Here is a 25,231-nt window from a genome sequence, read left to right as displayed (position 1 = left end):
AGTGTGCATCCGTTTTAGAGTTGCTTGCAGGGCCACCTGTGATCATATAAAGATGGCTAAAAAGCTTCACAAGTATCACACCTATTAGCATTTATCCACCTTTAAGTATATCTACATTTTGTTAATATCCCAAATCCACATTAGGTGGTCACACTTTTATTTCCTTGGATTAATTAATTAATATTTAAAGTTCCACAAAGTATTGGAATAAAGTCCTCGTAAATATGTACATTCCTAGATTAAATAAACAATATTTAATGTTCCACAAAGTATTGGAATAAAGTCCTCGTAAAACGTCAACAGGCTCTTGCGCAAAGATGACGCAGTCATCGTCTGACTCCTCCCTCTTCAGTTCGTCTCAATTCAGCTTTCACTGAGCGGACGACAAATACGACTTCACCCTCACAGCGGTTACGGCTCTACGTGCACTTTCTCCGGGGTTTGCCAAGGGATTTCAATGTTTGGCCCGTTCGTTGTAAGTATTCCTTATTATCACTCGCCTTCCGCCTCTAATGTACCAGGAAGACGTTAATAACGACTACCCGAGACGTTTGTTTGACCGTTTCTAGCGTAGCTGTGAAAGCTCTCGCTTCAGCCGGTGAAGGAGCTCGCTGAGCTCGCGAGGGTGGCAGCCATTTGCCCGCGTACGTTTGAACGGAAACTCCATACTCGGATGTTTTATTCGTTTTGACGGCTAGACGTTTTTTTTGGACGGGGTCGGAAACAGTTTGTCCGTCGTTGCTATATTTGTTGTCGATAAATGAAGGGTCTGTGGTTTTCCTCAGGCTGTCCCACTGTCCTGGACTGCGCTGGCTAGCTACTTGCTAGCGGTCTCATCACCAACCAGAGACCGTGTCAAGAAGTTACTCAGACAGTTTATTACCCGCTGTAGCTGTAGTTATAAATTTAGATAAAAGGTTAATTCTGTGTCTGGACATTAAACACAGTGGTCACTTGGTCATTTTTCACCGTTTGTCCGGCTGTGAGGGTCAGAGAGGGGGAGATTGAATTGTTAGCCAGCGAGCTAATGTTATAACTGTCAGTTCAGTCAGATAACACTTTATCGTCACCCTCCAGAATGTTCCTGATTTCAGTGGTTCAATGGTTATGCAAAGCGTTGAAGATTACAGTCAATTATTTTAGTTTCTTTTTAATGTACCACAAAATTTGCCACACAAGCCTTGCCAGTTCACGACGTGTCTGTAGTTAGTTTCTTGTTATTCACGTTTGCTTCATTTTAACTGTGAATCTGACTTATGGTTTCTCTTTGAAGCATGGTCGACTTGTGTTTTTGATCATTCCCATATCCAGCACATGGTTAAACTGTAAGCTGATGACCTAGCGTTAGACCCAAACTGCGTAGTAAATTAGCTGTTAAGCCAACAGTATTTAAACGCCATGCTTCTAGAATAAAAAAAAAAAAGATGATGTATGGCTGGAATCTGATTTCAACCGGTTTCCTAAATGATGGCACGACATGTTCCAAAATGTGGTATTCAGGTGCCTTGTGTAGTAACTGATGAGTCACCTGGCTTCATGCTCCACCTGTTCTCATCCTCCTTCTGTGTAATTAATACAATGAAACTCTACAGGTGTGGGTCAGTGGCTTATGCCTTGTTGTATCTGAGACGGACATGCAGGCATTCCTGCCAGAATCTGGAAGTTGTAAGATTGCCAGGTGGGAACAAGTCAGGGCATGTTTTAGAGCTTGAGGTATCTGCATAATATAAGGAGTGATTCCACCTGACATGACAGGTATTGTTTTGCTGTTGTAGGGTGAAGCTTGTTGTTTGTAGTGCTGAAGCTGTGACAAGGTTGCTTTTTATTGCTTTGACCTTACATTATCTACAATGGGCATATTTATTGGAGAGGTAATTTGTAGGTGTCTAAATATGATAATGCTAATTATGTTATTTCCGCACTATATAATCAATGTTATGTACTTTATTGTTACATTGGTAGGTTGACAGAATTTTTGTGTTTGCTACATTAGGGCCATTTTTAAATAAGTGTGAGCAAAATAACCTAAATATAGTTGCCTGTTAGATCCTTTCTGTGAATTTTCTTAAGGGCCAACTATTCTTAAGGGTTGAAGTGACCAAATTTGTATTTTTTAAATCAAAGATAGCTGACATGATGTGGTAATACAAATATACTGAAAATTAAGCTCTTCGCTATATGTTATTCAAACGTTTATACGTTTTCTTAATCTTCATTGTGTTATCTACCAATACAGTGTTTTTATCTTTCTACATTTTATTGTTTTTTTATTAAAATATTGTTACAAAACACGTGCAGATCTGTAAGGCTACACATTGTCCCATAAACAGTTAATTTAAGTCTCATGAACCTAGAATACACAACATATCGCAAAGTTATGATAACATGATCATATAAGTCAGATGATAACTCCCTTTTAGTAACTGATCTAATGGTTTCAGTGAATGATTTGTCGGATTGATTCAGACCGATACCAAGTGTGACTGTTTTTGAATTTGGTTTTGATTCATTAAAAAAAAGGTACTTGTAAAAGTTTTGGTTATGAATCATACTATCATGCATAATAGTATTCTGTGTATATAGTCTAGAGGCTTTCTAAAGTTCAGATCAAAACTCTAAATGAAACTATGTATGATGTATGAACAGCTTCAGTTGTGTGTGTATATATATATATATATATATATATATATATATATATATATACACACACACACACACACATCTCAGGCTTTAGTTGTTCAGTATGGTTCTGTTCAAGTCTGCTGAAACCTTTCTCATTATTAACTAATATAAAGACTGTGTCATACAACCTTTCAAAACTCTGAAGTACAAACATGGCTTTTTAGGCCTGTTTAGACCATATTTATAGCTTGTTTGGCATTTTGGATGAACAGAGCTGTCAGTAGCCACTCTTACTGGGCAGCATGTTAAATGTCACTGGTAGCAGTAGTTCACAGCTTGTTAACAAACATGGATCGAGTTGTGCTTCACAGCAGGCTCTCCTAAAACATCTACACAACTGGCAACAGCATGACTCCCATTCCTCCCACTGTCTTTTCAGCTTGTCTGCTTAAATATTGAAGGAGTTGTCGTAGCCTTTGAATTGGCATTGCAAGCCCAGCAGGAGCGCTGCTAACCCTTGATGAATGAGCACGGTGCTCAGCACAGTCTCATCCTGACCTGACAGACATCTGCTCCCTCTGCATGGCTTCAATAGAAGCTGCATGATGTGGCCTTTGAGAAGACAGTCAATCTTCAAGATGTCTGTGTTGAATAACATGAACTGTCTGTCTCGTTGTTTGAGTCATTCTATTAAGTTTACAGTCACAGTGCTGTAAGCATCAGCTTGACAGGAAGTGGGCAGGTTTGTGGCGGCATTTACAAGAGTCCCCACCCTCTTAGCGGAGTTTCCACTCAGTTGCTGCTTGTCTTTTCTCAGCGCTTCTTCATCACACTAATGCAGTGGTTGGTGGTAACATTGTTTTTTTTTGGACCTTATTTTGCACATTAGTTTTGTCATTGTTGCAACTTGAGTTGCACCAGCTGATAAAGAGTAGGCTTCATTTATGGCTAGCTTTTGTACATTTTGTTAAGAGTTTTTTATTTAGACATAGTTCTGGCTCAAGTTTTAAGAAGATTACAAAGTTGATACTGAAGCACTTAGGTGATGGCGGATGTGTTAGCCTAAATTAGTCAATTCAGTGCATCTCTAACTTGACCACAGGCTGTTGCAAGGTGCATTTGCTCTTGTAATTCTTTTTACTGTTTCCAAAGCATCACTTCTTTCTCTTGGCCATTTTTTAATCTAATTGTTTGACATATGACTGGGAAGCCGAAAGCGGCAGGTGCATGAAACATATATCCTAGCTTATTGAGTTCATTCCCTTTTGAAATGGCTTCCTGTTTTTGAGGAACATTGTGACTATGGCAAAGCACAACACAAGAATGATGATGGCTTCTGGCTGCACCTTATTGCCTTGTCTGTAGAGTGAGATTAGCACTGCACTGAGCCCCTGGCTTTGGCAGCAGATTTCTGTCTTTCCAGCACACTGCTGTCTTTTTGATGCACATTTTCATACCACCTGCTTTCGGCATAAAATAGATAGACCCCTGCTTTATTTCTGGAGCAAGGAGCTGACCTCAAAAAATGATTAGATTTGTGATATTATGGCTTATCAAACTACTTTGATGCAGTCAGAAACAACACAGTGTTTCGTTACAGTATTTGTATAATTTGTGTGACTGCATGATGCAGTCGTTGACATATTAGTTGTGCTGTACCTGTGTTACAGCGTGCAAATTCACAAATAAGATTGTGTATAAACCAGCATGTCTTTTTGTGTTCTGAGACTGACGTAAACACTGTTTTAACCTGCATTTATTTAAACTACTTTCAATGTTACAACTCTTTTGACCGTTTAAAAATTGGTTTAGACAAAATGGGTATACTGTCAATTCTTTATTATATAGCACGAGGGCTTGTGGCAAAAATGCCACCAAAATGAACAAAAAAGCCCCATTAATTGAAGACAAAGGGGCAAAAAAATGCCCCTGCACAATTAAGCAATGTATTACGTAGGGATGGGCGATCTCTTATCCTTTGCGATATACTGGTAAAAATTTTGTCCACGATAAGAATTAGTATTCTTGTGATAATAACAATAAAGTCTACCGTAGCATGTGTGGGATAGTTTTTTGTGTATGAGCTTGCTTACACAAACAAAGATATTTGTTGTCTAACAAAGATATCATTTATTGACATGCTTTTTTTCTAAATTAACTTCATAACATAGTGAAGTGTTTGAAATAATCTTTTGCGATCAGACGTGGCTTCATATCACAGAATGAGGCAGAAATCATACTATTTTATAGTATTATAAAAGCTATGTTGATTAGCATTGCATTATAAATATACTTTATCCTTATAAAAATACCCAAGATTGCTTGAAGAACACAGACAAACCATATATTGTAGTGATTGTATGTTTGTCAAGTTTTCTTAGTTAAAATTTCTCTGTCTGCGTTTTATTCAGCTACAGCAATAACTGGATTAGAGATTTCCTGGAGCGTCGTCAGTACTATTACTTCTGCTATACAGCGTATGTGGAGTTTCTGCGCAGGGGCGCCCTCTGGCTTCCAGTGAATTAAACAATCACACTTGTACTTGTGTACTCAGTTATGGTCTATTTTGGGTTAAAATAGGAAAGATAATACTTTTCTCTAAAAAAAAAAAAAAAAAAAACAGGATTCCCTAAATTATCATCACTGATATCGTTATCGCAATAATTTTTTCATTTTTAAAGCCCATATCACCCATCCCTATATAACGGCTGATTCATGATTCAAAAGAAGGTGATAATAAAAATTGCTCTCACAATTGTAAAAAATGCCCCTGGAAATCAATTCCAGGGGACAAATATATAAAGTTCATTTCTGACCCTGCTATATAGCTGTGTTTATAATGGGTGTCTACATATATTATGTATATAATGTATTTATCAAGCTTTGCTCAGTAGTCAAGTCTGAGCATGATAAAGGACATTTCTACGTAAAGGGAGTTGTCTTTTGGCATTGTGGGCTGGCCGAACGTCATCACTGCCATATTATCATATGATACATATATACAAAGCATTTATCCATGGTGAATAAATTAATCTATGATTCAGTAAGCGCTTCTCCAGGGCTCTTCTGAGAGACTGGTGAGGAATGCAGACAGACAGGCCTCAAGAATGTGTGTGGCATTCAGTGTGTACCTCAGGTGTATTTATAGGCCACTAAGTATGCTTTACACAGATTTTTATTTCTGGCCTTTATGAGATAAAGTGTGTCGTATTCTAAATTAGAAGGTCCTGTTTAAACAGCTAAATAGCTACTTCAACTTAATGACCGTATGGTCTATTGGTTATTTTATGCCCTTTGTCTTTTGTTACTTTCTGCATGGTGTGGTTCAGACATGTTAATTACGGGAAAGCGAGCTCTTAGCAACTTAAAAACACCTGAAGAGATGGGCCATTTATTCTCACACTGTGTTATCCTGTGTCAAAGCAGGACCCATATTTCCTCTGCTTTTCTGAGAATGGCACCGAATGGCCTCTTTAATGTTTATTAATACCCAGAATTCACACTCTTTAGTGGCTCTGCTCTAGCAGGCTGAAGGAGTGAAGTTCAACCTCTGTGTCTGTTTTTCCTGTGTAACATGACTTCTTGAACTTCCGGTGCCATTAGGTGTAAAATCCTAGTGATTTTTGTCAGTTCTCAGTTAGATATTTACTTGAGGAGCCTTCTATTTAAAGAAAAACAGTAATCTTTCAACCCAGGTCTTTGGCTGTAGCCATGGAATGAAAACTCACCTTATCTATTTTCTAAATGCATGTGGGTAATCTTACTTATATTTATTATATATATAATAAATATAAATATATATATATATATATGTATATGTATATGTATATGTATATGTATGTATGTATGTATATGTATATGTATATGTATATGTATGTATATGTATATATGTATTTACTTTCTTACAATCGACTGCATTCAGATCTGTGTCCATCCAGGTTTTTTTTTCCACCTTCTTTAACAGCTGTTGTTGCCAGGTAGATTCAAAATGATTAATATAAGAAGCAAAAACTGTAAAATTATTAACATTTTTCGTTTTTTACTTTTTCACAAATTTTTCATTAATATTCAGCAATATTACAATCAAACAATGCTTAATAAACAGCAATAGCTATCTCCATGTGTATTTGACCACAGTATTTAACATAAGAAATGTCAACAATTTTTTCCCAGAAACGGAATGGCCAAGTAAAAGGTGCATTTGGGTCATCAGCATATTCACAGTGTTTCTCAGTTTTATGTTCCCGGCAGAATCGTGAATATTCAGTGTATTGCTCAGCCCTTCCTGTATCTTATCAGCTGAACAACATTCTGTTTTTACTACTCGTTAAACAACGTGAATCTCTTTATGGCAGTACCAAAGATACAGTTACACCTGCCCAGCCAAACCTCTTTTTTTGATCTCACGAGATTGTCAACAGACCCACCTTTTTCATCTGTAATGTTCTGGAATCCAGCAAACAAAGCTGTGAAACTCATTGGCGGTTTCAGTTCAAGGAATCTAATTCACAAGCAGTTGTTGCTTATTACAGTAATCGGTAAAGGAATGTGTACCTCCTTTCCCATGTGTACATTTTGTGGTGACTCAACTTGATCCAACTTGCTTTTTCTCTTACACTCCATACCATTTTAATTAAAGCATCTTGGCAACTGTTGCGGTACGACTGCTTGTGGCATGGCCTGTGGAAACCTGCGTGACTCTGCATATAAACTTTTCTGAAGCTGGTGTTAAGTTTATTGCTTGTGGTATTTGCCCCAGATCATTCCCGTCTTGCTTAGGATGGACTTGAGCTTATCTTCTCTTATCTAGATGGAGCATTCAGGCATTTGCTATTGCGTTTTGAGCTGCCGCTGAACTTTAACACGTGGCCTCCACTAAGTCAGCACAGCATTGGTCATGCCAACAAGTCGTGCACATCTAAGCAGGTGTATCCTCACATTTCGCTCTCTCACTTCTTGTTATCTTTTGCATACTTAGTGGAAAAGGAGTAGAGAATGTGTACCAGCGGTGCGTTTTTTTTAAGCTGCGGAAGTTCTAGTGAGAGTGAGATGCAAGTGAAGCCTTTGCACTTGTGGTAAAGAGTGGTGAGTGGTAACACTTACACACTCTCATGTTCTCATACAGGATTCACAGATGATCAGTACGCTGCTGTTTTCGGCTTGACGGAAGTAGCAGTCGATGGCAAGTCTCCAGGGAATCCTTGTCACCTGAGGGACATTTTTCTTATGCTTGCATGCATCCGTTCTGTGTTTTTGGGGTGGGAATAGCGTGCGTCAGTGCTGTCAGGGGAGTTTTTCTGTGAATTGTCAGTGCATGGGTGGATGTTTGCTGTCAGCGGGGTGGAGTACAAATGTGTGCACCAATTATGTTAACACTGTGTCTTGATGAGATGCTTAGTCAAACATGGTCTGTGTTGCGGGAAGTCTGGAAAGTGTGTTGCATTTGCTCTTACTAAATGCAGCAAAAACATTGTTTTTGTGAAATATTGCATTTTAAATTAACTTTTCTATTTTAAGATATAGTTTATTCTTCTTATGTCAAAGCTGAATTTTTAGCAGCCATTCCAGTCTGCAGTGTCACGTTTCTTCAGAAATCATTTTAATATGCTGATTTGGTGCTTGAGAAACATTTCTTGCCATCGATGTTGAAAACAGTTGTGCTGCTTAAATGTATCATGGTTTCCACAAAAAACGGTATTTTTTTTCTTGAATGGAAAGCTCAAAAGCTCAGCAAAAACTTAATGTCTTTACTGTCTTATTTGATAATTTTTCTCCAGTTTCTCAATGCTTCTGATAGTATTTGATACTACTGTTTGATGTTGCTTTTTTTAGATTGTCTATTTTATTTGTCTCAAGTAATTACTGGAAAAAAAGTGACGCAATGTTTACTTATTTAAGATATTCTTGAAGGCTATATGCAGTTGCTGTAACTTGTTAATATAACCCTGGTGTGCGATATAGCCAGAGGTTTGAGCAAAGTATGAGCTGGCACAGCTCTTATCTTTGGTTCTCTCTGCATCGCTCTCTCCGTCCCTCAGCCCAAGGCCCCTGATCTCAAAGAGTCATCCTCTGACAGCTCTGAAAGAGAGAGGGAGGCCTTGCAATTGACTCTAATACAGGTCGAGTTTTGGGTCAGTAGCTTAGACTGAATTCTGTCACATAGGTACGTGGCACTGTGTTTGTCAGATTTTTTTTCTGTTCAGATGACTATCATTTCTAATATGTGAGTCAGTTTGTTGCTTTGAAGGAGTAGTTCACTTCCAAAACATGTACAGACAATTAGATTATTCTAAAAAAACGTTTTAACCTCAAACAACCTTTTTTGCATGTTCACTTTGTAAACACTGGCTCAGTACCTCTGCAGCGATTTAGGATGATTTTAATGTTGGAGGAGAAAATGAGACTCCCAGTTTGTCAACATACCCTAACTGTCATGAACTGGAATACACAGAGTTTACGTAGACCTAGACAAGATGAGTGTTTGAGGTTAAAAAGTAGTATATAAATTGTATTTTTCGTTTTGCTAGATAAGACCCTTCTTCCTCGGCTGTGATCGTTTAGAGCCCTTTGAAAATGCTTTTAAATAGCATTTTGGAAGTTCAAACTTTGGGGCACCATAAAAGTCCATTATATGGAGAGAAATACTGAAATGTTTTCCTCAAAAAACATAATTTCTTTACGACTGAAGAAAGACATTATCTGTGAATTTTTGTTCTGGAAGTGAACTACTCCTTTAATCATGGCCTAGTTCTGTGTGTTCTGACTTGTTGTGCAATGCACATCCATACACCGACCTTTTGGCCCATATCTGCAGCAGGTTTCTGACTGGAATGATCATTAAAAATGAAAACACAGCCCCAATGTGCCTGCTGGATTTGTTACTCAAATCAGAGGGATCTGAAAAGGATCACTGCTTTGCTGTTGGCATATTAGCCTTTCAAAAGCCCCATAATCTCTTTCACTGGCTGAGGAGCATCCAGGCGATGTTGCCAGGGTTAGCGTGTTCTCAAATGCTGCATTTAGATGTTTTTGTGATCCCTAGCTCTCTTTTTTTCGAATGCCGTAAATAGTTAGGTTAAGTTATATGTACACATTCACACCCTTATTACCTTAGTGTTTATGTCACAACTTGAGTTACACTTTCCTGCAACTGTTCTTGCAAATGCAGTAATGCTAAATCCCTAAAATGTATTCAGCGTAATTCATTCAGATTCTCACCTCGGCTCTTACAGTATGAGATATGCTCAGTCATGCTACGTAAAACTGTCCATACCGCTTCTATCACCTGTTTGGGCTGCTGTGTTCTCAGATAGAGCGCTCATTATCACTATGTACACTGCACTCCTAGATTACGACAAGAGCAGCCGTATGGCCTTTCAAACTTTCCCAGCTGCATAGGGTCGAGGGAAAGGGGGCTCTGATTAAGGAAGGCATGGAAGAGCGCAAACGAAGAGATAGACAGACAGTGCTCTGTACCCAGTGACCTCTCCTCTACATAACAAGCAGCAGTATTTCACAAAACAGTGGGCAACATGAAACTGTCATTTCTGAGAAGTTTCCCTTTTTTTTCCAGTCCTCTGTTCGTTCATGCACAAGGCAGCTGATGTGTGTGAGTGTTTGTATAAGCGGCAGGGGAACTGAGCAGGGTGTACGTGTGACACAGCAGAGGCTTCACACTGGCTCGCCTCCGGTGTTAAAGAGAAACTGAATGTCTTACCGGACAGTTCCAGTTCTGCCTAGTTTAAACGTGTGACCTCTAAACGCTGGTGAGAGAAGATTGCAAGTGGTGCTGGCAGTGCGATTACCAAGTTCTTAGTACTCTGTAACCAAAACTTACACTTTTTTTTTTTTTTTTTTTTTTTTTTTCTCTCTCTCTCCCTTTCCCATCTGCCTTTTCTTTTCTTTGTGTCTCACTGTCGGTTACTTTGCGCTCATTTTTTCCCCATCTGTTCTAGTAGTAGCAATTACAGGAGTGGCTTGCAAATGTGGTTTGATTTGCATGAGTTCCTGGTAAAAGTAGAGCAGGAGGAAGTAGGGCCTTCATAGGAACACCATTTTGCACAGCTGCATCCCTGACTGCATGGCTTCTTATAGAGCTTTTATTGCCATCGCTTGCGCTTGGTATTTGCATGCCTTTTGGCAACCAGTGTTGAAAACATTTTGTATCTTAAACCACATGGTAAGAAATGCATGTGACCAAGTCTTATTTTTAGTGTAAGCGTGATCTGATGCGTCCCTAATAAGCAATCAAACTGCTTATCAATTAACGCTAAAGTAAAGGCTTTAAAATGTAAACATTCTTAAATAAAATAACTATTTGTAAGCAACAATGTACTGGCATTTGTGTGTGGGCTTTAAATACTTTTATTCAGCAAGGATACATGTATGTAACAATAAAGACATTTGTAATATAATAAATGATTTGTATTTTAAAGTAAATGCTATCATGGTTTCCACAAAAAATGAGCTGCACAACAGCACAGTTTAATGTTTTTAACACTGGTAACAACAAATTTTTCTTGAGCACCAAATTTGCATATTAGAACTGAAGTTTCATCTGACTGTAACTTGACACTTTATTTTATTTTTTATTTTTTGGATTGTCATACTGAGTTTTGTAATCTGTAAGTGGGTACTACATTAAAATGCTTTTATCTAGCATTACTTTTCCTGCTAATATTATTCATTAATTCATATAGAGTCATTTATTATATGCATACCAAACATGTAAAAGATTAGTTCACTTCCAGAATAAAAACGTACTGATAATTTATTCACCTCTATGTCTTCCAAGATGTTAATGTCTTTCTTTTTTCAGTAAAAACGAAATTAAGGGTTTTGAGGAAAACATTCCGTGAGTTTTCTCTATATAATGGACTTCAATGGGGATCAATGGGTTGAAGGTCCAAATTGCAGTTTTATTGCATCTTCAAAGGACTGTACACTATCCTAGCTGAGGAATAAGGGTCTTATGTAGTGAATCTGCCATTTTCTAAGAAAACCCCCAAAATATATACACACGTACTTTTTTAACCACAAATGCTCGTCTTGCACTAGCTTGACTTCACATTGGAAAGATCGCGCGACATGTAGGCGGAAGTACCGACTCAGTGTTTACAAAGGGAACATGCAAAGAAAGTCAAACGCTCTTTACAAAAAAGGTAAAACAACAATGCTGACGTTTTTGAAGTTGGATGGGAAAAGTAGTTTTTAATTTATTTATTTATTTATTTTGGGTGATGAATCGATAACCATAATTATCGTGCAATATAAATTTCCTTGATAAACAATAACGAGAGTTTGATAAATGTTCGATACAATGTTTATGTGTGCAACGATACAGTCAGAAGGCTTTTTAATCTACAACTTGCTGTATTGTTTACCATAGATTTACTGTAGTAGCACTAACCGCACCATGGTATTGTCAGAAATGTGAGTATTCTTGTCGATTAATTAATTAACTAATTAATTTCACTTTTTTTTCCTGAAATTATTCGTGATTACTCCCACCTAACATTACAATTTTTAATTATACTTTTATATTGCAAGAATTTCACATTCAATCTTTAAATTAATGTAGAAACAACAGAAAGGAAGTATATTTTTATTATTTGTTTAATGCCATCTTTTTTTATGACTAAAGGCAAGTATCGCTGAATTTTTTTCTAATATTTAACCATTGACTAGCCATTCAATGTTACAGTATAATTGAGAGCTTTTAATTTAACATTTATTAGACTTTTAATTTAAGTGAACTTAAAACAATCTAAATATAAACCCATTATAATAATGTCATATAGCTGTCTGTGCAAGAAAATATAGCCAAATTTAATAAAGTTATCAAACACTAAAATCTAAATTAAATAAAAGATAAAGCTGAAGTCATGCTTGACTTCACGCATTACTCAGTCATGTTGGAAAGATCATGCGTGACACATCACAGAAGTACCAACCCAGTGTTTACATATTGGACGATTTTGAAGTTGGAGAAAATGAGATGGAATTTTTTGCCCTAGACTACCTTTTTGAACTGAAGCACATAGAACTAACTGCGTGTGACCTTTCCGACATGATTACGTAATATGTGGACGCAGAGCTAGTGCAAGACAAGCATTTGTGGTTGAAGAGTATATACATTTTTATTTTTTTTTAGAAAATGTGTGATCGTTTTGGTATGCAAGACCCTTGTTCCTCGGCTGGGATTGTGTAGAGCCCTTTGAAGCCCTTTGATTAGTGGGAGCCAATGGGTTGAAGGTCCAAACTGCAGTTTTAAAGTCCACTAAATGGACACAAATCCTGGAATTTTTACCTTAAAAACCTTTCCTTCAGTCGAAAAGAAATTAAGACATGAACATCTTGGATGACATGGGAGTAAGTGTATTATCAGGAAACTTTTATTCTGAAAGTGAACTAATCCTTTAATACAGAAGCAGGTCATCTGTATAACCACAAACACTGAGAGCTGTATTTCTTATGAATCTTGTTTTCCAATGAATTGAAAGACTCCCAGACTTTGTCTGTGACACACTTCAAAGGAGACATATGTTAACACTAGATGTAAATGCTTTGGTCAGATCAACCAAGACTGATATTAATATCAGGTATAAATGGGGTCGTTGTCTCGTTTGCACCTCAGTGTGACAATAGCATCTCTTTCCACCCGTCCTTTTCCTTTGTGTGGTTGTGCTTCCGTGTGCAGCTCAATTATCCTGTCTGAACCATTGGTTTACCATCAGGCCCCAGGGGAATGTTTTAAAAAAGCGGTTGTGGTGTTCTCGTCCTGAGTGAGCTTTTTAGCTCTGGTCCTCTTTTGATAAGATAATCACATTCCACAGTCTTTCTGCTTTTTCTCTTTCAAAGAGGCTGCTTTCTTCTCTATTTGTTGCCATCTATTAAGCCTCATCTGTTGGATCTAGCATTCGAGACTGCCTCTTTCCTTCTGAGAATTGCAACTTGTTGACAGTCCAAGTCTTCTGATGTTCCTTTTTTTTTATTTTGAAACCGTGTCTGTCTCAACATGTCCAAGTCTCGTATCGTGAAGACTCGCATTGTGTGTGTCCTGTTTTTTTTTTTTTTTTTTTTTTTTTAATGTGGTTATTCAATCTGTTACAGAACAGGGAGCCAAGATGACTTGGTTACTTTGATGGGTGTCCTTTTAGTGTGGATGGGGGTGGCGAGTCGAGTAGAGAAGCGTGGGACTGTGAAACAGTCAAGGCTGTTTGAAGCCTTGCCTGACTTTAATCCTTACGAGTACTTTTGAGTTTTCCGAAACTCAGGAACAAGCCCTCCCTGTATTGTCTTTTTTTTTTTATGTCAGCTTTTCTCTTTTGCTCTTTACCCTTCTGTTTTATTCCTTTTGATTTGAGAAAGACTGCATTTAGGAGGCAGACGTGGCATTTGCATGACATAAGACATTGTGCTTTGTGCCACATCAGAACGTAGGTGTCTTGATGTCCTAGACTTGCTGTTATCACCTGCCTGCTTCAAATTGCCTTTCTCAATGGGACGAGTCACTGGCTTACGCGGCAGCAAGGATGAATCATCAGCCAGAGCTGAGCTGTAGTACTCTTAGGGATTTAAAGGAAGTCTAAATGAGTGCTCATTCAATGATGTTTCATTCTGCTCTAACTGTATCTTCTTTCTCTTCCTCTCTCTAGCATTTCTGTGTTGATTCGGATCACACATATATGGCGTTTGTGACCGTCTGCGGAGAGTTCTGCCAAGCTCAGCACCTCACCTTCGTGGACAAGTGAATCGCTATACCCCCGTTGGACTACGCAACCCAGAAGCCTCCCTGACAGCCAGCACACTGGGCCGAGTCTGTCTCTTCTATACCCTTTTGGGATCCCGTGTAGTCCTCAAACACGCCTGTCTCACTTCCTCCCTACAGCTTTTTCTCCCTGTAGCCAATCAGAAACTCTTCTCCTGAATGGGGTAATCTCATTTGTCTCAATTGGATGACTGAAGGATAGTCTCCTTTTTCTTTAGTTTTCCTTTCAAGTTTCTCATCCCTTTTTTTTTTATACATTCTTTGAACATCGTGGACTAGATTACCCTCTTTTTGACATTTGTTTGTACTTCTAGTAGTCTAGTGTCCACCCATCATTGCACCCAATATTTTTTTTTTGTCTGTATTTATTTTTTCATACTGCTGAAAACTGAGCCAAAGATTTTTTTGTAAAGAAACAAAGGAACAGGAATTATAAGTACTTCATTGTAATTGTTTTAAAGACGTCTTGCCAACATGAACCGCCCTGCCGCTGTTGAGATTTCCTATGACTGCATGAGATTCCTCATCACACACAACCCCACCAACTCCACTCTCAACAAGTTCACTGAGGTAGGAGAGACATCTAGATCTGTGAATAAGCTTGTCATCAGAGGGGAAACCTGAATATCCTCTCTTACATGTTTCATTCTGCCTTCCTCCTTAGGAGCTGAAGAAGTTTGGGGTGAACACACTGGTGAGAGTATGTGAAGCCACCTATGACAAGGCACCAGTGGAGAAGGAGGGCATCCAGGTCCTGGTGAGTAAATCTAATTGAAGATTTGAAGAACAGCGTTTAGGGGGTGGAAGGAAAGAAAAGGTGCTCATTTTGCCACACTGAATGACATGGTGCTTTTCTGCAAGATCAGCTGTCCTTGCTTGATAAAAAGGCATGTGTATGCCTATGCTACACTCTTGGGAACCCTCAGTGGTAATTCACTGACGCAGAAGGGCAACTAATAGTTTCTTCAGCTAGTCCAAAACTCCCACACTGGCCCCAGGCCATAGTTATTGTTAAGCCCTGTGTTTTACAATTTATTGTGCCTTTTATGTTACATGTTTGAATGGTAAATATTGAGCTCATATACACTGCTGTTCAAAAGCCTGGAATCAGTAAGATTTTTAATGTTTTTTAAAGAAGTCTCTTATGCTTATTAAAGTTCCATTTATTTAATCAGGAATACCAAAAAGAAGTAATATTACGAAATATTATTGCAATATAGTTTTTCTGGATTTTTAATCAAACGCAGCCTTGATGAGCAAAAAAAAAGTTGATATGGTTCTTTAGGGTCTTAATGAAAAGTCTATAATATACTTTGGTTAAAAATTCTCAATGGTTGTGTAAAACAACACACTTTTTACCTTGCCAAAATAAGCTCTGCAAAAATCATCTCATTCTGGTCAAGGCTGCCTCTCTCTTCTCTCTGTGGGGTGACAAGCTGCTTGGAGAGATTGTTTACTTTAGCCGCATTTAGCGCGTTTAGCCGCTAAACTTGCTAACTGGCACATTATTAGGAAAGGCGATTGCAAAGATTCATAAAAAACCCTTACACTCACTTCCGCTGTAAGTGACGCTGGATCATGAATGATTCGCGCGAACATAGACAGATATATGTAGTTCGGGAGGTGCATTCCCTTCACAAACAAACGTAATCTACTGCATCTTCAGTGGCTCAGATGTCGGGAGTAAATGACGACCACTATGTTCATTATTACATCCAGCAACACAACACCTCAATCTCTCAATCGGAGATATTCTTTCTAACTTGCATCCCTGCTCCGGCATCGAAACAAAGAGGGTGGAATGTGACAGCTGATCTGAGGTAAAATGCTCATGTCAATCAACTATTGTGGGAGCGGCCTCTGTGGGTGTGACGCCACAACGACAGGCATCTGAGAATGGCTCGATTTGAAAAAGGGGATATTACTTTTACAGATTAATTAAAAACCACTGCATGGATTTTTATCATTATAGGGTAAATTTGTACATACACTGCCAACACATATTAATGTTCAAACAACATGTGAAAGTGAACTTAGCATCCGATGACCCCTTTAAAGTAATTAAAAGTGATCCCAAACTTTTGAACGGCAGTGTACACTACAGTTCAAAGGTTTGGGTCAGGAAGATTTATTCATAAATACATTTTTATTTTCACATAGTAAATTGATCGAAAGTGAATGTATTTTAATGAATTTTTGTTCAAATAAGTAAGACTCAAAAAACATAAGACATAAGAAATCTTACTGACCTCAAAATTCTGAACGGCAATGTAAGACGACAAAGCTGTTTTGTCTCTCTTCTCTTAAAGGGTTAGTTCACCCAAAAATTAAAATTCTGTCATTAATTTCTCACCCTCATGTCGTTCCAAACCCATAAGACCTTCGCTTATCTTCAGAACACAAATTATGAAGTTTTTGATGAAATCCAAGAGCCATCTGACCCTGCATAAACCGCAACAATTTCAAGGCCCAGAACGTGAAAACTCATCAAAGACTGACATGGAAGAGAAGAAACTGTTAAATGACAATTTGTTGTTTTTGTTTTCTTTGCTCACAAAAAAGTATTCTCGCAGCTTCATAACATTGCGGTTGAACCACTGATGTCACATGGACTATTTTAACAATGTTCTTACTACCTTTCTGGGCCTTGAACGTTTCAGTTGCATTGCTGTCTATGCAGGATCAGAAAGCTCTCGGATTTTATCAAAACTATCTTAATTTGTGTTGTGAAGATGAACGAAGATCTTACAGGTTTGAAACAACATGAGGGTGAGAAATTAATGACAGCATTTTAATTTTTGGGTAATCTATCCTTTTAATTTTTAGTCAGATGTGCACAGAGATCTAAAAAAAAATTCCCTTGAAAATAGAAATAATCATAGTATTGTACAATGAGTGTTGTGATAACTGTGCAGTGATTGTCCTGTTTGCAATTGTAATTTTTGTGATCTGATCTCAAAAGAGGAACTGAATTAGCAAAATCTCAAACATGCTCCTTTCCCTCTTCAGATCATGTGTAGGTCGTTTCACCCAGAGCTCTACTGATGTCACCAACAAGTGCCGTATGCGGGTGTGTGTCTAATAAAGACACATCTCATTCGTAGTGGCCTTTGGGAAAAGACTTGCTCAGCATGTTGAGTCTTTATTTATGCTTGACACTATCTTGTTCTGACGCTGCTGGAAAAGCATAGATAGGCTTCCCAGTTTATTTACCATCTTTGATCACCTGTACTCTGCATGCTGCATTGGTAAACAGAAGATATATTAACATCTATAATTATATTAAAAGCCACTGTATCTAAAGATTTATGCAGTTTCTCATTTAAAAGAGGAATTTCCAACCCCTACCTTTGTTCTCTTTTATGTATTTGATTATTTTCCATGACCTGCCAAATGTTATTTGGAAATTATAAGGAAGGAAAGGTGTTAAAAGGGGAACAATATCCTTACTTCCCTAAAGAGAAGATACAGAGTAATTTAAACTTTACGGTCATGGTAGGGTTGTAACAGTCAATATACTGTGTATGTGTGATACATTTACCAAGACATCTGTCTAGCTGCAGCTGTAATCCAATACCTGCGTGAAGATCTACATCCCTGCTATTCAACACAGTGCACCTTGTCCATTTTTCTTTGGAAGCTGCTCACCCACAGTTGACATAGGGAGTAGCTAAATAAAGAAAGAACAAGGTTTGATGGGAAACAAGGGATTGCATATTTAAGGAGCATAGAAAGAGAGAGACGGCTGTGAGCTAAAGCTGTCTACGGGTCAGCAGGAGCACAGCGGCCCAGACAGCTGCATAGACATGGAGTTGCCAGCCAGTCCGTTTTCATTATCTGTCATACTCGCCCACACACGCTTTCTCTTTAATGTTTCCAAGCACCAATCTTCTCACGCGCTCACATCTTGGTATATTTGAAGAGGAAATGGAAAGCAGGCAGAGATAACTACACAAAACTGTTGATAATTAATGCTGTCCTAAGCTGTGTTTAGTGATGCAAATGGATTTACCAGAAAACCACTATACTCCCTTAGGATGATATTAGACTCATGCGTCATTTTGGCGAACCTGATACGTCTTGCTGCGAGCTTCTCTCTGTCCTCTCCACTCCGCCTGACGGCCCTGCTTATTGATCTCCCTTTTCCAGCCTCACGTTATATCTTAATCTCCTTGGTCCGTCCTCTCCTGCTTTGTCTCGGCATATTTCTCTCCTCTCCTCTCAGCCCTTTCTCGCTAGTTGTGTGGTTTGCCTGGGAGGAGGCCAGATCTCTGTGGCCTACTGCCCAAAAACAGTTCATGAGAACGTTCTGCTCTCCCACAATGCCTTGCTCCACAGGCAAATTCTGCGAGGTCTAATGTGAAACATCTCAAGTTCTTCAGCTGTTTTACTTTGCGAATGTTCCCTCTATTGCTTTGAGATGCACACAAGACATTAAATTGTTTCTGCAAAATCTAAATTGCTGTTTGTTTGTTTGTTTTTTTCATGGCTGCAGGACTGGCCCTTTGATGACGGAGCTCCGCCCCCAACCCAGATTGTAGATGATTGGTTAAACCTGCTGAAGACTAAGTTTCGAGAGGAGCCGGGATGCTGTGTCGCTGTGCACTGTGTTGCGGGGTTGGGCCGGTTAGTGTTTTTGTTATTAATGTGTGTTTTGAGATTAAAGCTCAAAGTATACTTCACTTTTTACGTGTTCACGAGTTCGCACATTGAAGTTATTTTGCAGTAATCAGTTGTTCCACAATGTGGCAACACAGTCCTGTACCATTGTTTCACAGTAGAAAACGAAACTAAAGAGACTGAACAAGAACAAAATAACGGAGACTGCAGCAACAGACTGCTGCATTGACAACCGCTTGTGAGTGAGAGGATATGAGACAGTTCAGCTTTGGTTTAAAAGAGTTCAAAAATATTTGTTATTGGGCATTGGGAAAAATAGAGCAGGCACTGGAAATGGATGAAGCTTTCTAGAGCGCATGTGTCAACCATCCGTGTTCATGCACAACATCAAATGGAGTACAAAAAATGAAGTATACTTTGGGCTTTAGTCTCTCTAATATGCAGTTTTGGTGCTAAAGAAACATTTTGTTATCTATGTTGAAAACAGTTGTGCTGCTTTCCTGCAGGGTTTAGCTTGTTTAGGTGTGTTTGATTAGGGTTGGAGCTAGTCAGCAGTTTAAGGATTACTAGAAAGTCACTGGCAGGTGAGTTTGTTTAGGGTTGGAGATAATGTAGTGTTTCATTTACCACCGAAGTCTGATGTCAGACATGGGAATGTCAAATCCAAGTGGACCGTGTTCCAGAAAGCCAAAATGGACGTGTCCATTGTTAGCTATACCAGTTGATTAAAAACATAAAAAGCAGTATTTTGCGCCGAAAACACCATAGTATAGGGCCCTATGGAATCCGTTTTATTATTTCCCCAAATTAAAAATTACTTTTTTTTTCCCCCATGTAATTTTTCTGGATACTGTTGTTTTTTTTTTTTTTTTTCCCCTAATTAATTGAAATCTTAAACAATTAATATTAAACAGCAATTTATTAGAAGTGTAAGAGAAATTAAATTAAGGCCCTATAATCAAAGGCATTTTTAATTAATTGATTTTATTTTAAAAAAAATGATGGTAATTTATTATTTTATTTATTTGCGTATGCATGTAATAATTGAAACATTCATTCATTCGCACAGAAACACGCAGAACAGGATTCATATATAAATGGTATTTTTGCGGATTAATATTCACAGACACTAGTCCATAGCACATTTTGATTTAAGTGTAAGTGACCTACTTTTGATGTATTCATCCAAAATGTATCAAATTCCATGACATTACATGTAATAAAGTAAATTCCATTTTTAGGACTGGATTCTGTGATTCCATCCGCATTGCAGAAATGATAGAGCCCTAATAGTTTTATGTCCACAAATAGAGGTTGGATAGAACTGTTTGCACCACTGAGTTCGAGTTACAGACAAGCATAAGTGCTAGTTCTGCGATTCTTCCAAGACTCAGATTCAGAACTCCAACTTGGGAGGGTGTTCCAGTTAAAAGTTCCTACTGGGAACTTGGAATTTTCATCTTCCGAGTACATATGGAACACAGCATAAACTCTGCAGGAAAATGGACTTTGAGGGCCAGAGTTGACAAACCCTGAGCTAGAATGTGTCTCATGTAAATGCTTACTCGGGGTCGTGTGAACCCAAAACCTGTCTGATTATACAGGGCTTCTAGTTAAAATGGATGAGTTGCTTAGTTGCTCAAGCAGCTCATGACTAGTCAAAAATTGGTTGTTGTGTAACCAATAGCGTGCATGTGAGACCCACTTTTGTTTTCAAACTTTAACACTTGCTAGCTTTTGCAAGTTTAGCACTCAGCCTCTTTCACCTCTGTATAAACCCACACACACACACACACACACACACACACACACACACACACATATAACAGTAACCAGTCTAAACTTGAGAAGGTAAGCATCTGTGACCTGCTGGTGTTAGTATGGTGTAACCAACATTGTGGGCAGTACAGTGCACTCTGTACTTGCATTCATTTTCCTAAGCTCAGTTTACACCAGATCCTTCAGGGAAAAACAGCAGCACCATTTAAAACAAGGCTGTGGTCAAGCTGCTCTCCAAGCGCAGAAGTGTTTTGTTGTTGTTGTTGTTTGTTCAGCGTTTTTTTTTGGGAGGGTGTGTGTGAGAACTCAACTACAGACTGCCTTCTCAGCTCTTGACCTCTTTACGTACACAAGCAGCTCAGAATACAGTTTTCTCTGTGAACACAAGCACACTTGTTTATGAGCTCTCAAAGATGGTACACTCTGATTTGATCATTGCTGACGCAGGTGTAATTTATGACTTTAAAAAAAAAGAATCTTTTGGAGTAACAGTGTCTTTATAATTCTTTTTTGTGTGTCATCAAGCTCTAACTTTTAAGTTGACTGAAAACATGCATTGTGTTAAATCTGTTTTCTCTTGTTTTCATAGAGCACCTGTACTGGTGGCTTTAGCCTTAATTGAGTGTGGAATGAAGTATGAAGATGCGGTGCAGTTTATAAGACAGTAAGTAGTGTGAAGAATTTCTCCTTGATATACATTTGCCGTTCTAACTTCTGTTTTAAGGTTGAAATACACTATACAAATGTTTAAATTAGTGCTGTCAAAATTTGTGATTCATTTTTCCAGTTTATGGTGTTAAAAATATTTAACGCAGAGGTGGGGCTAGGGTCGGCCATCCCACTTACAGCTGCTGCTTCTGTCTTTTTTCATGACTAGAATTGCGTTTATTTAGATACAGACATTTAGATAAACGTCTTTACAACCACATCAAATAAGAGACTTCGCCTCTGTGCCAGGCGCTAATCAGACGGGCACGGGAAAGGTACAGGTTATGAGGGAGCTTTAGTAGAACATCAGTGAACTGTGGTCAGATGAGATGTTGTCAGATCATATGTCAGTGAAAACAATTTTTTTTCTGTCCTGTCAGCTGTTATACTGTGCTCACAGCACGCACGCATCAACTTCACACACAAATATGGCAAGGTGCGCTGTAGCCTGTATCATTTCATATTAAAGCGCGAATGAAACTGAGCATACGCATCAGATCTGTGTCACATTCAGCAGGGGCAGCTCTTAAAGTAATAACAGCCAAATAACCAAATAACCCAGTTTTTGTGATCTCTAATTAACAAAGAACGAAAGAAAAAAATATGAAATCAGTAACTTTTGTACCTTTAAGAATTCATCTATATTTAATTTAGAATTTAGTGTTTCATAACTTCATTCAGTTTCTGTATGTTTCCTACTTGCTGAAGGGCACAGATACATTTATTATAATGGATTTATCTGAAGATTGTTTTAAGTTCACTTAAATTAGAAGTTATTTAGACGTTTAATAAATATTGAAATTGATAGCTCTCAATTATAATGTAGTTGAATCACTATAGTCAATGGTTAAATATTAGGAAAAAATAATTTCCTAGAGACATCAGTAGTATTGTTATTAGTGATACTTGCCTTCAGTCATAAAAAAAAAAGATGCCATTAAACAAATATTTTAAAAAAATAAATAAATACTGACTTTGTTTCTTCTTTAATTTGAAGATTGAATGTGAAATTATTGCAGTATAAAAGTATATTTAAAAACTTTAATGTTAGGTGGGGTTAATCACAATTAATCGTGATTAATTTCAGAAAAAATGTGCAATTTAGTTAATATTTTTTTTTTTTTAAACGCAGGGTTCATACAAAGTTTGAAAATAGCAATATTCCTGAAGAGGTACTTAAAAATTGCTTGAATTATTGAAAGACAATGTATCTATGAAATAAGTGTTTAATTTTGTCACGCAAAATTCACGCAATTCAAAAAATCATCTACATACCAAAAAACAATTGAGCTAAGCAAGTAGCAGTACTGACAGTGTCATGTAAACATGGCTGAAGATGCGGGAAAAAAAAAAAAAAAAAAAAAAGGGGGAACAGATGCTAGAAGACACATAAGAAATGAAAACATGCAAAATATTAAACAAGTTTGATATTCCAACTGAATAGAATTATAATCTGAATCTTAAAGGGGTCATCGGATGCCCATTTTCCACAAGTTGATATGATTCTTTAGGGTCTTAATGAAAAGTCTTTAACATACTTTGGTTAAAAATTCTCAATGGTTGTGTAAAACAACACCCTTTTTATCTTGTCAAAATAAGATCTGCAAAAATCATCCCATTCTGGGGGATTGTTCCTTAAAATGCAAATGAGCTCTGCTTGCCCCACCCATTTTCTCTCTGCTGCTCTGAGAGATTGTTTACTTTAGCCACATTTAGCGTGTTTAGCCGCAAAACTTGCTAACTAGCATGTTATTAGGAAAGGTGATTGCAGAGATTCATAAAAAAAAAAAAACTTCTTCTGTAAGTGAGTGCAAGTAAATAGAAAAATCGAAACAATGGAGATTAGACTGTTACAGCTGATCTGAAGTAGGACGCTCATGTCAATCAACCATCACGGGAGCGGCATCTGTCGGTGTGACGCCACACTACACAGATTAATTAAGAAACACTGCATGGATTTTTATAATTTTAGGGTAGATTTGTACATACACTGCCAACACACTTTAATGTTCAAACAACATGTAAAAGTGAAGTTTGCATCCGATGACCACTTTAAAAAAAAAAAATCCCTGAGTCCGTGCCCCTTATGCTATGCATGATCTATCAACTCCAACTGCCCAATATTTGCAGACTGTCTGACTTTCTGCTCCTAGCATTGCCTTCTCCAGACTGAAAGTTGGCACACAAATCTGGGCAAAAGTTGTTTATTCCGGCTTTTAGTGGATTTAAACTGCACTAATGTTTTTGTTTGTTTGTTTTAGGAAGAGACGTGGAGCCTTCAACTCCAAGCAGCTTCTTTACCTTGAAAAATACAGACCCAAGATGCGTCTGCGGTTCAAGGATGCCAACGGTCACAACTGCTGTGTCCAGTAGTGCGTCATTCTGTCAGTCATACAAAACAACAGTGGGAAGTTCAACCAGGGTAGAGGGGAGCAAGAGCTGTGGGTTATAATTGTGGTGATTTTTATGAAACGAATCATGGCTAATCGATCACAGAGATGTAATGAATGAAAGCTGATCTAAGGATTCACCAGCAGTATCAATGAGAAGGGTCAAAGCACACAGATGAGCCCACAACCTGGTTTGTTAACCAGCGTTAAGAGTCACGGGCAAGAATTTACACAAGTTCCCCCTGATTTCCCAAATTTCCAATCACGGGATGACTTTTTATTTCGTGTTATTTCAGAAAGAGTACTTTGAACCATGATGAAAAGATTTACATTTGCTGTCATTTAATTTTTATTAAGACTTTTATTGTTGGGCATGTTTTGTTTTTTTTTGTAATTACTTCCACACGCAATAGCCAATTTTGTTACAGAAACGACTCTCAAGTAGGCATATGATATTTTTGCACAAAACAACATTTTTAAGAAGTTCCTCTCCGATGCAGCAATTGCCCCCTTTGAAATCACTTTTAATTTAGGGTTAGCCTAGGTTTTAAATATGTCAGCTGTATTTATTCACTATAATTAGTGTGTCTTGTCAGGAGTGTGGGTGGGGTTAGGACACTTTTCTTTCTTTCATGGAGCCATGTTATTTTCTCTCGTTTTCTTTATCTCTGGGGAGTGCAATATTCAGTCCAGCTTAGAAAAGCCCTCACCCTTAGGACCGTCCTACATCCAAATTCAAACACAGGAGGATACTTGGCTTGTCTTAGGTACTCACTTACCATAGCTGCTCAGTAAAAAGCTTTACTGTTGGCCTGGCTGTGACACCCACACATAATGTGTACGCTTTATCTGTCACCCTACTGTTCAGCCCGCAGACGACACACTGAAGGAAGTGAGAGGCGGGAGACTGGTCAGCTCTCGGTTTATTTTATTTTATTATTTTTTTCCTCCTTTTTTTTTTTTCTTTTATCATTGTGCCCATTTTGAAAACGCCCCCACTTCATCTTGGTTTTAAGGCAAATAAATGAACTGAAATTGATTTGGTCTGTTTTCATTGTGTGTTCTTTCCTGTAATATGTCAGCTATTTACTGTGCTTGGCAGATGAGTCACTTCATGATGACTGATTTTTATGGTCACCTTCAAGATAACATCTGAAATTATGGAGGAAGGAAATGTGAAAAGTAATTTGGCGAAAGTGACATCTACTATCACCTGCGACTGAAAGGGAAATAAATCAATCTGTGTGATTGCTGTTCTATAAAAGAGAAAGGGAAAAATGATGTGTGTTTGTCCAAACAGTAGATGACCCAGAATGTACAACTCTCAATAGACGTCCAAAGA

The 25,231-nt window shown here is 38.0% G+C and overlaps 1 protein-coding gene across 3 annotated transcripts; it reads left to right on the top strand.

Moving 5' to 3' along the window:
* The first annotated feature begins 338 nt into the window (after positions 1-338).
* ptp4a2b (protein tyrosine phosphatase 4A2b) lies at positions 339-24,928 on the top strand. 3 transcript variants are annotated; one of them, XM_051136272.1, is made up of 7 exons: positions 339-475; positions 14,280-14,556; positions 14,854-14,962; positions 15,057-15,149; positions 18,888-19,018; positions 21,381-21,455; positions 23,761-24,928. In XM_051136272.1, exons 2-7 carry the CDS (start codon positions 14,552-14,554, stop codon positions 23,870-23,872), a joined length of 525 nt encoding a protein of 174 aa, XP_050992229.1. In that variant the 5' UTR covers positions 339-475; positions 14,280-14,551; the 3' UTR covers positions 23,873-24,928. The 3 variants fall into 3 exon arrangements, with proteins under 3 accessions (XP_050992229.1, XP_050992231.1, XP_050992230.1); XM_051136274.1 differs by lacking the exon at positions 339-475 and adding an exon at positions 1,660-1,678; XM_051136273.1 differs by lacking the exon at positions 339-475 and adding an exon at positions 1,737-1,755.
* Positions 24,929-25,231: the final 303 nt, after the last annotated feature.

This window comes from Labeo rohita, chromosome 19 (genome assembly GCF_022985175.1).
Source record: "Labeo rohita strain BAU-BD-2019 chromosome 19, IGBB_LRoh.1.0, whole genome shotgun sequence".
NCBI lineage: Eukaryota > Metazoa > Chordata > Actinopteri > Cypriniformes > Cyprinidae > Labeo > Labeo rohita.
Note: the sequence above shows the minus strand (reverse complement) of the source record. Positions and strands in the feature narration are given on the sequence as shown.

Excerpts from the sequence above, each read along its gene's own strand:
- ptp4a2b (XM_051136272.1), top strand. Across the intron at positions 19,019-21,380 it reads TGTGTTGCGGGGTTGGGCCG|AGCACCTGTACTGGTGGCTT; the intron begins GTTAGTGTTTTT and ends TTGTTTTCATAG. Across the intron at positions 21,456-23,760 it reads GCGGTGCAGTTTATAAGACA|GAAGAGACGTGGAGCCTTCA; the intron begins GTAAGTAGTGTG and ends TGTTTGTTTTAG.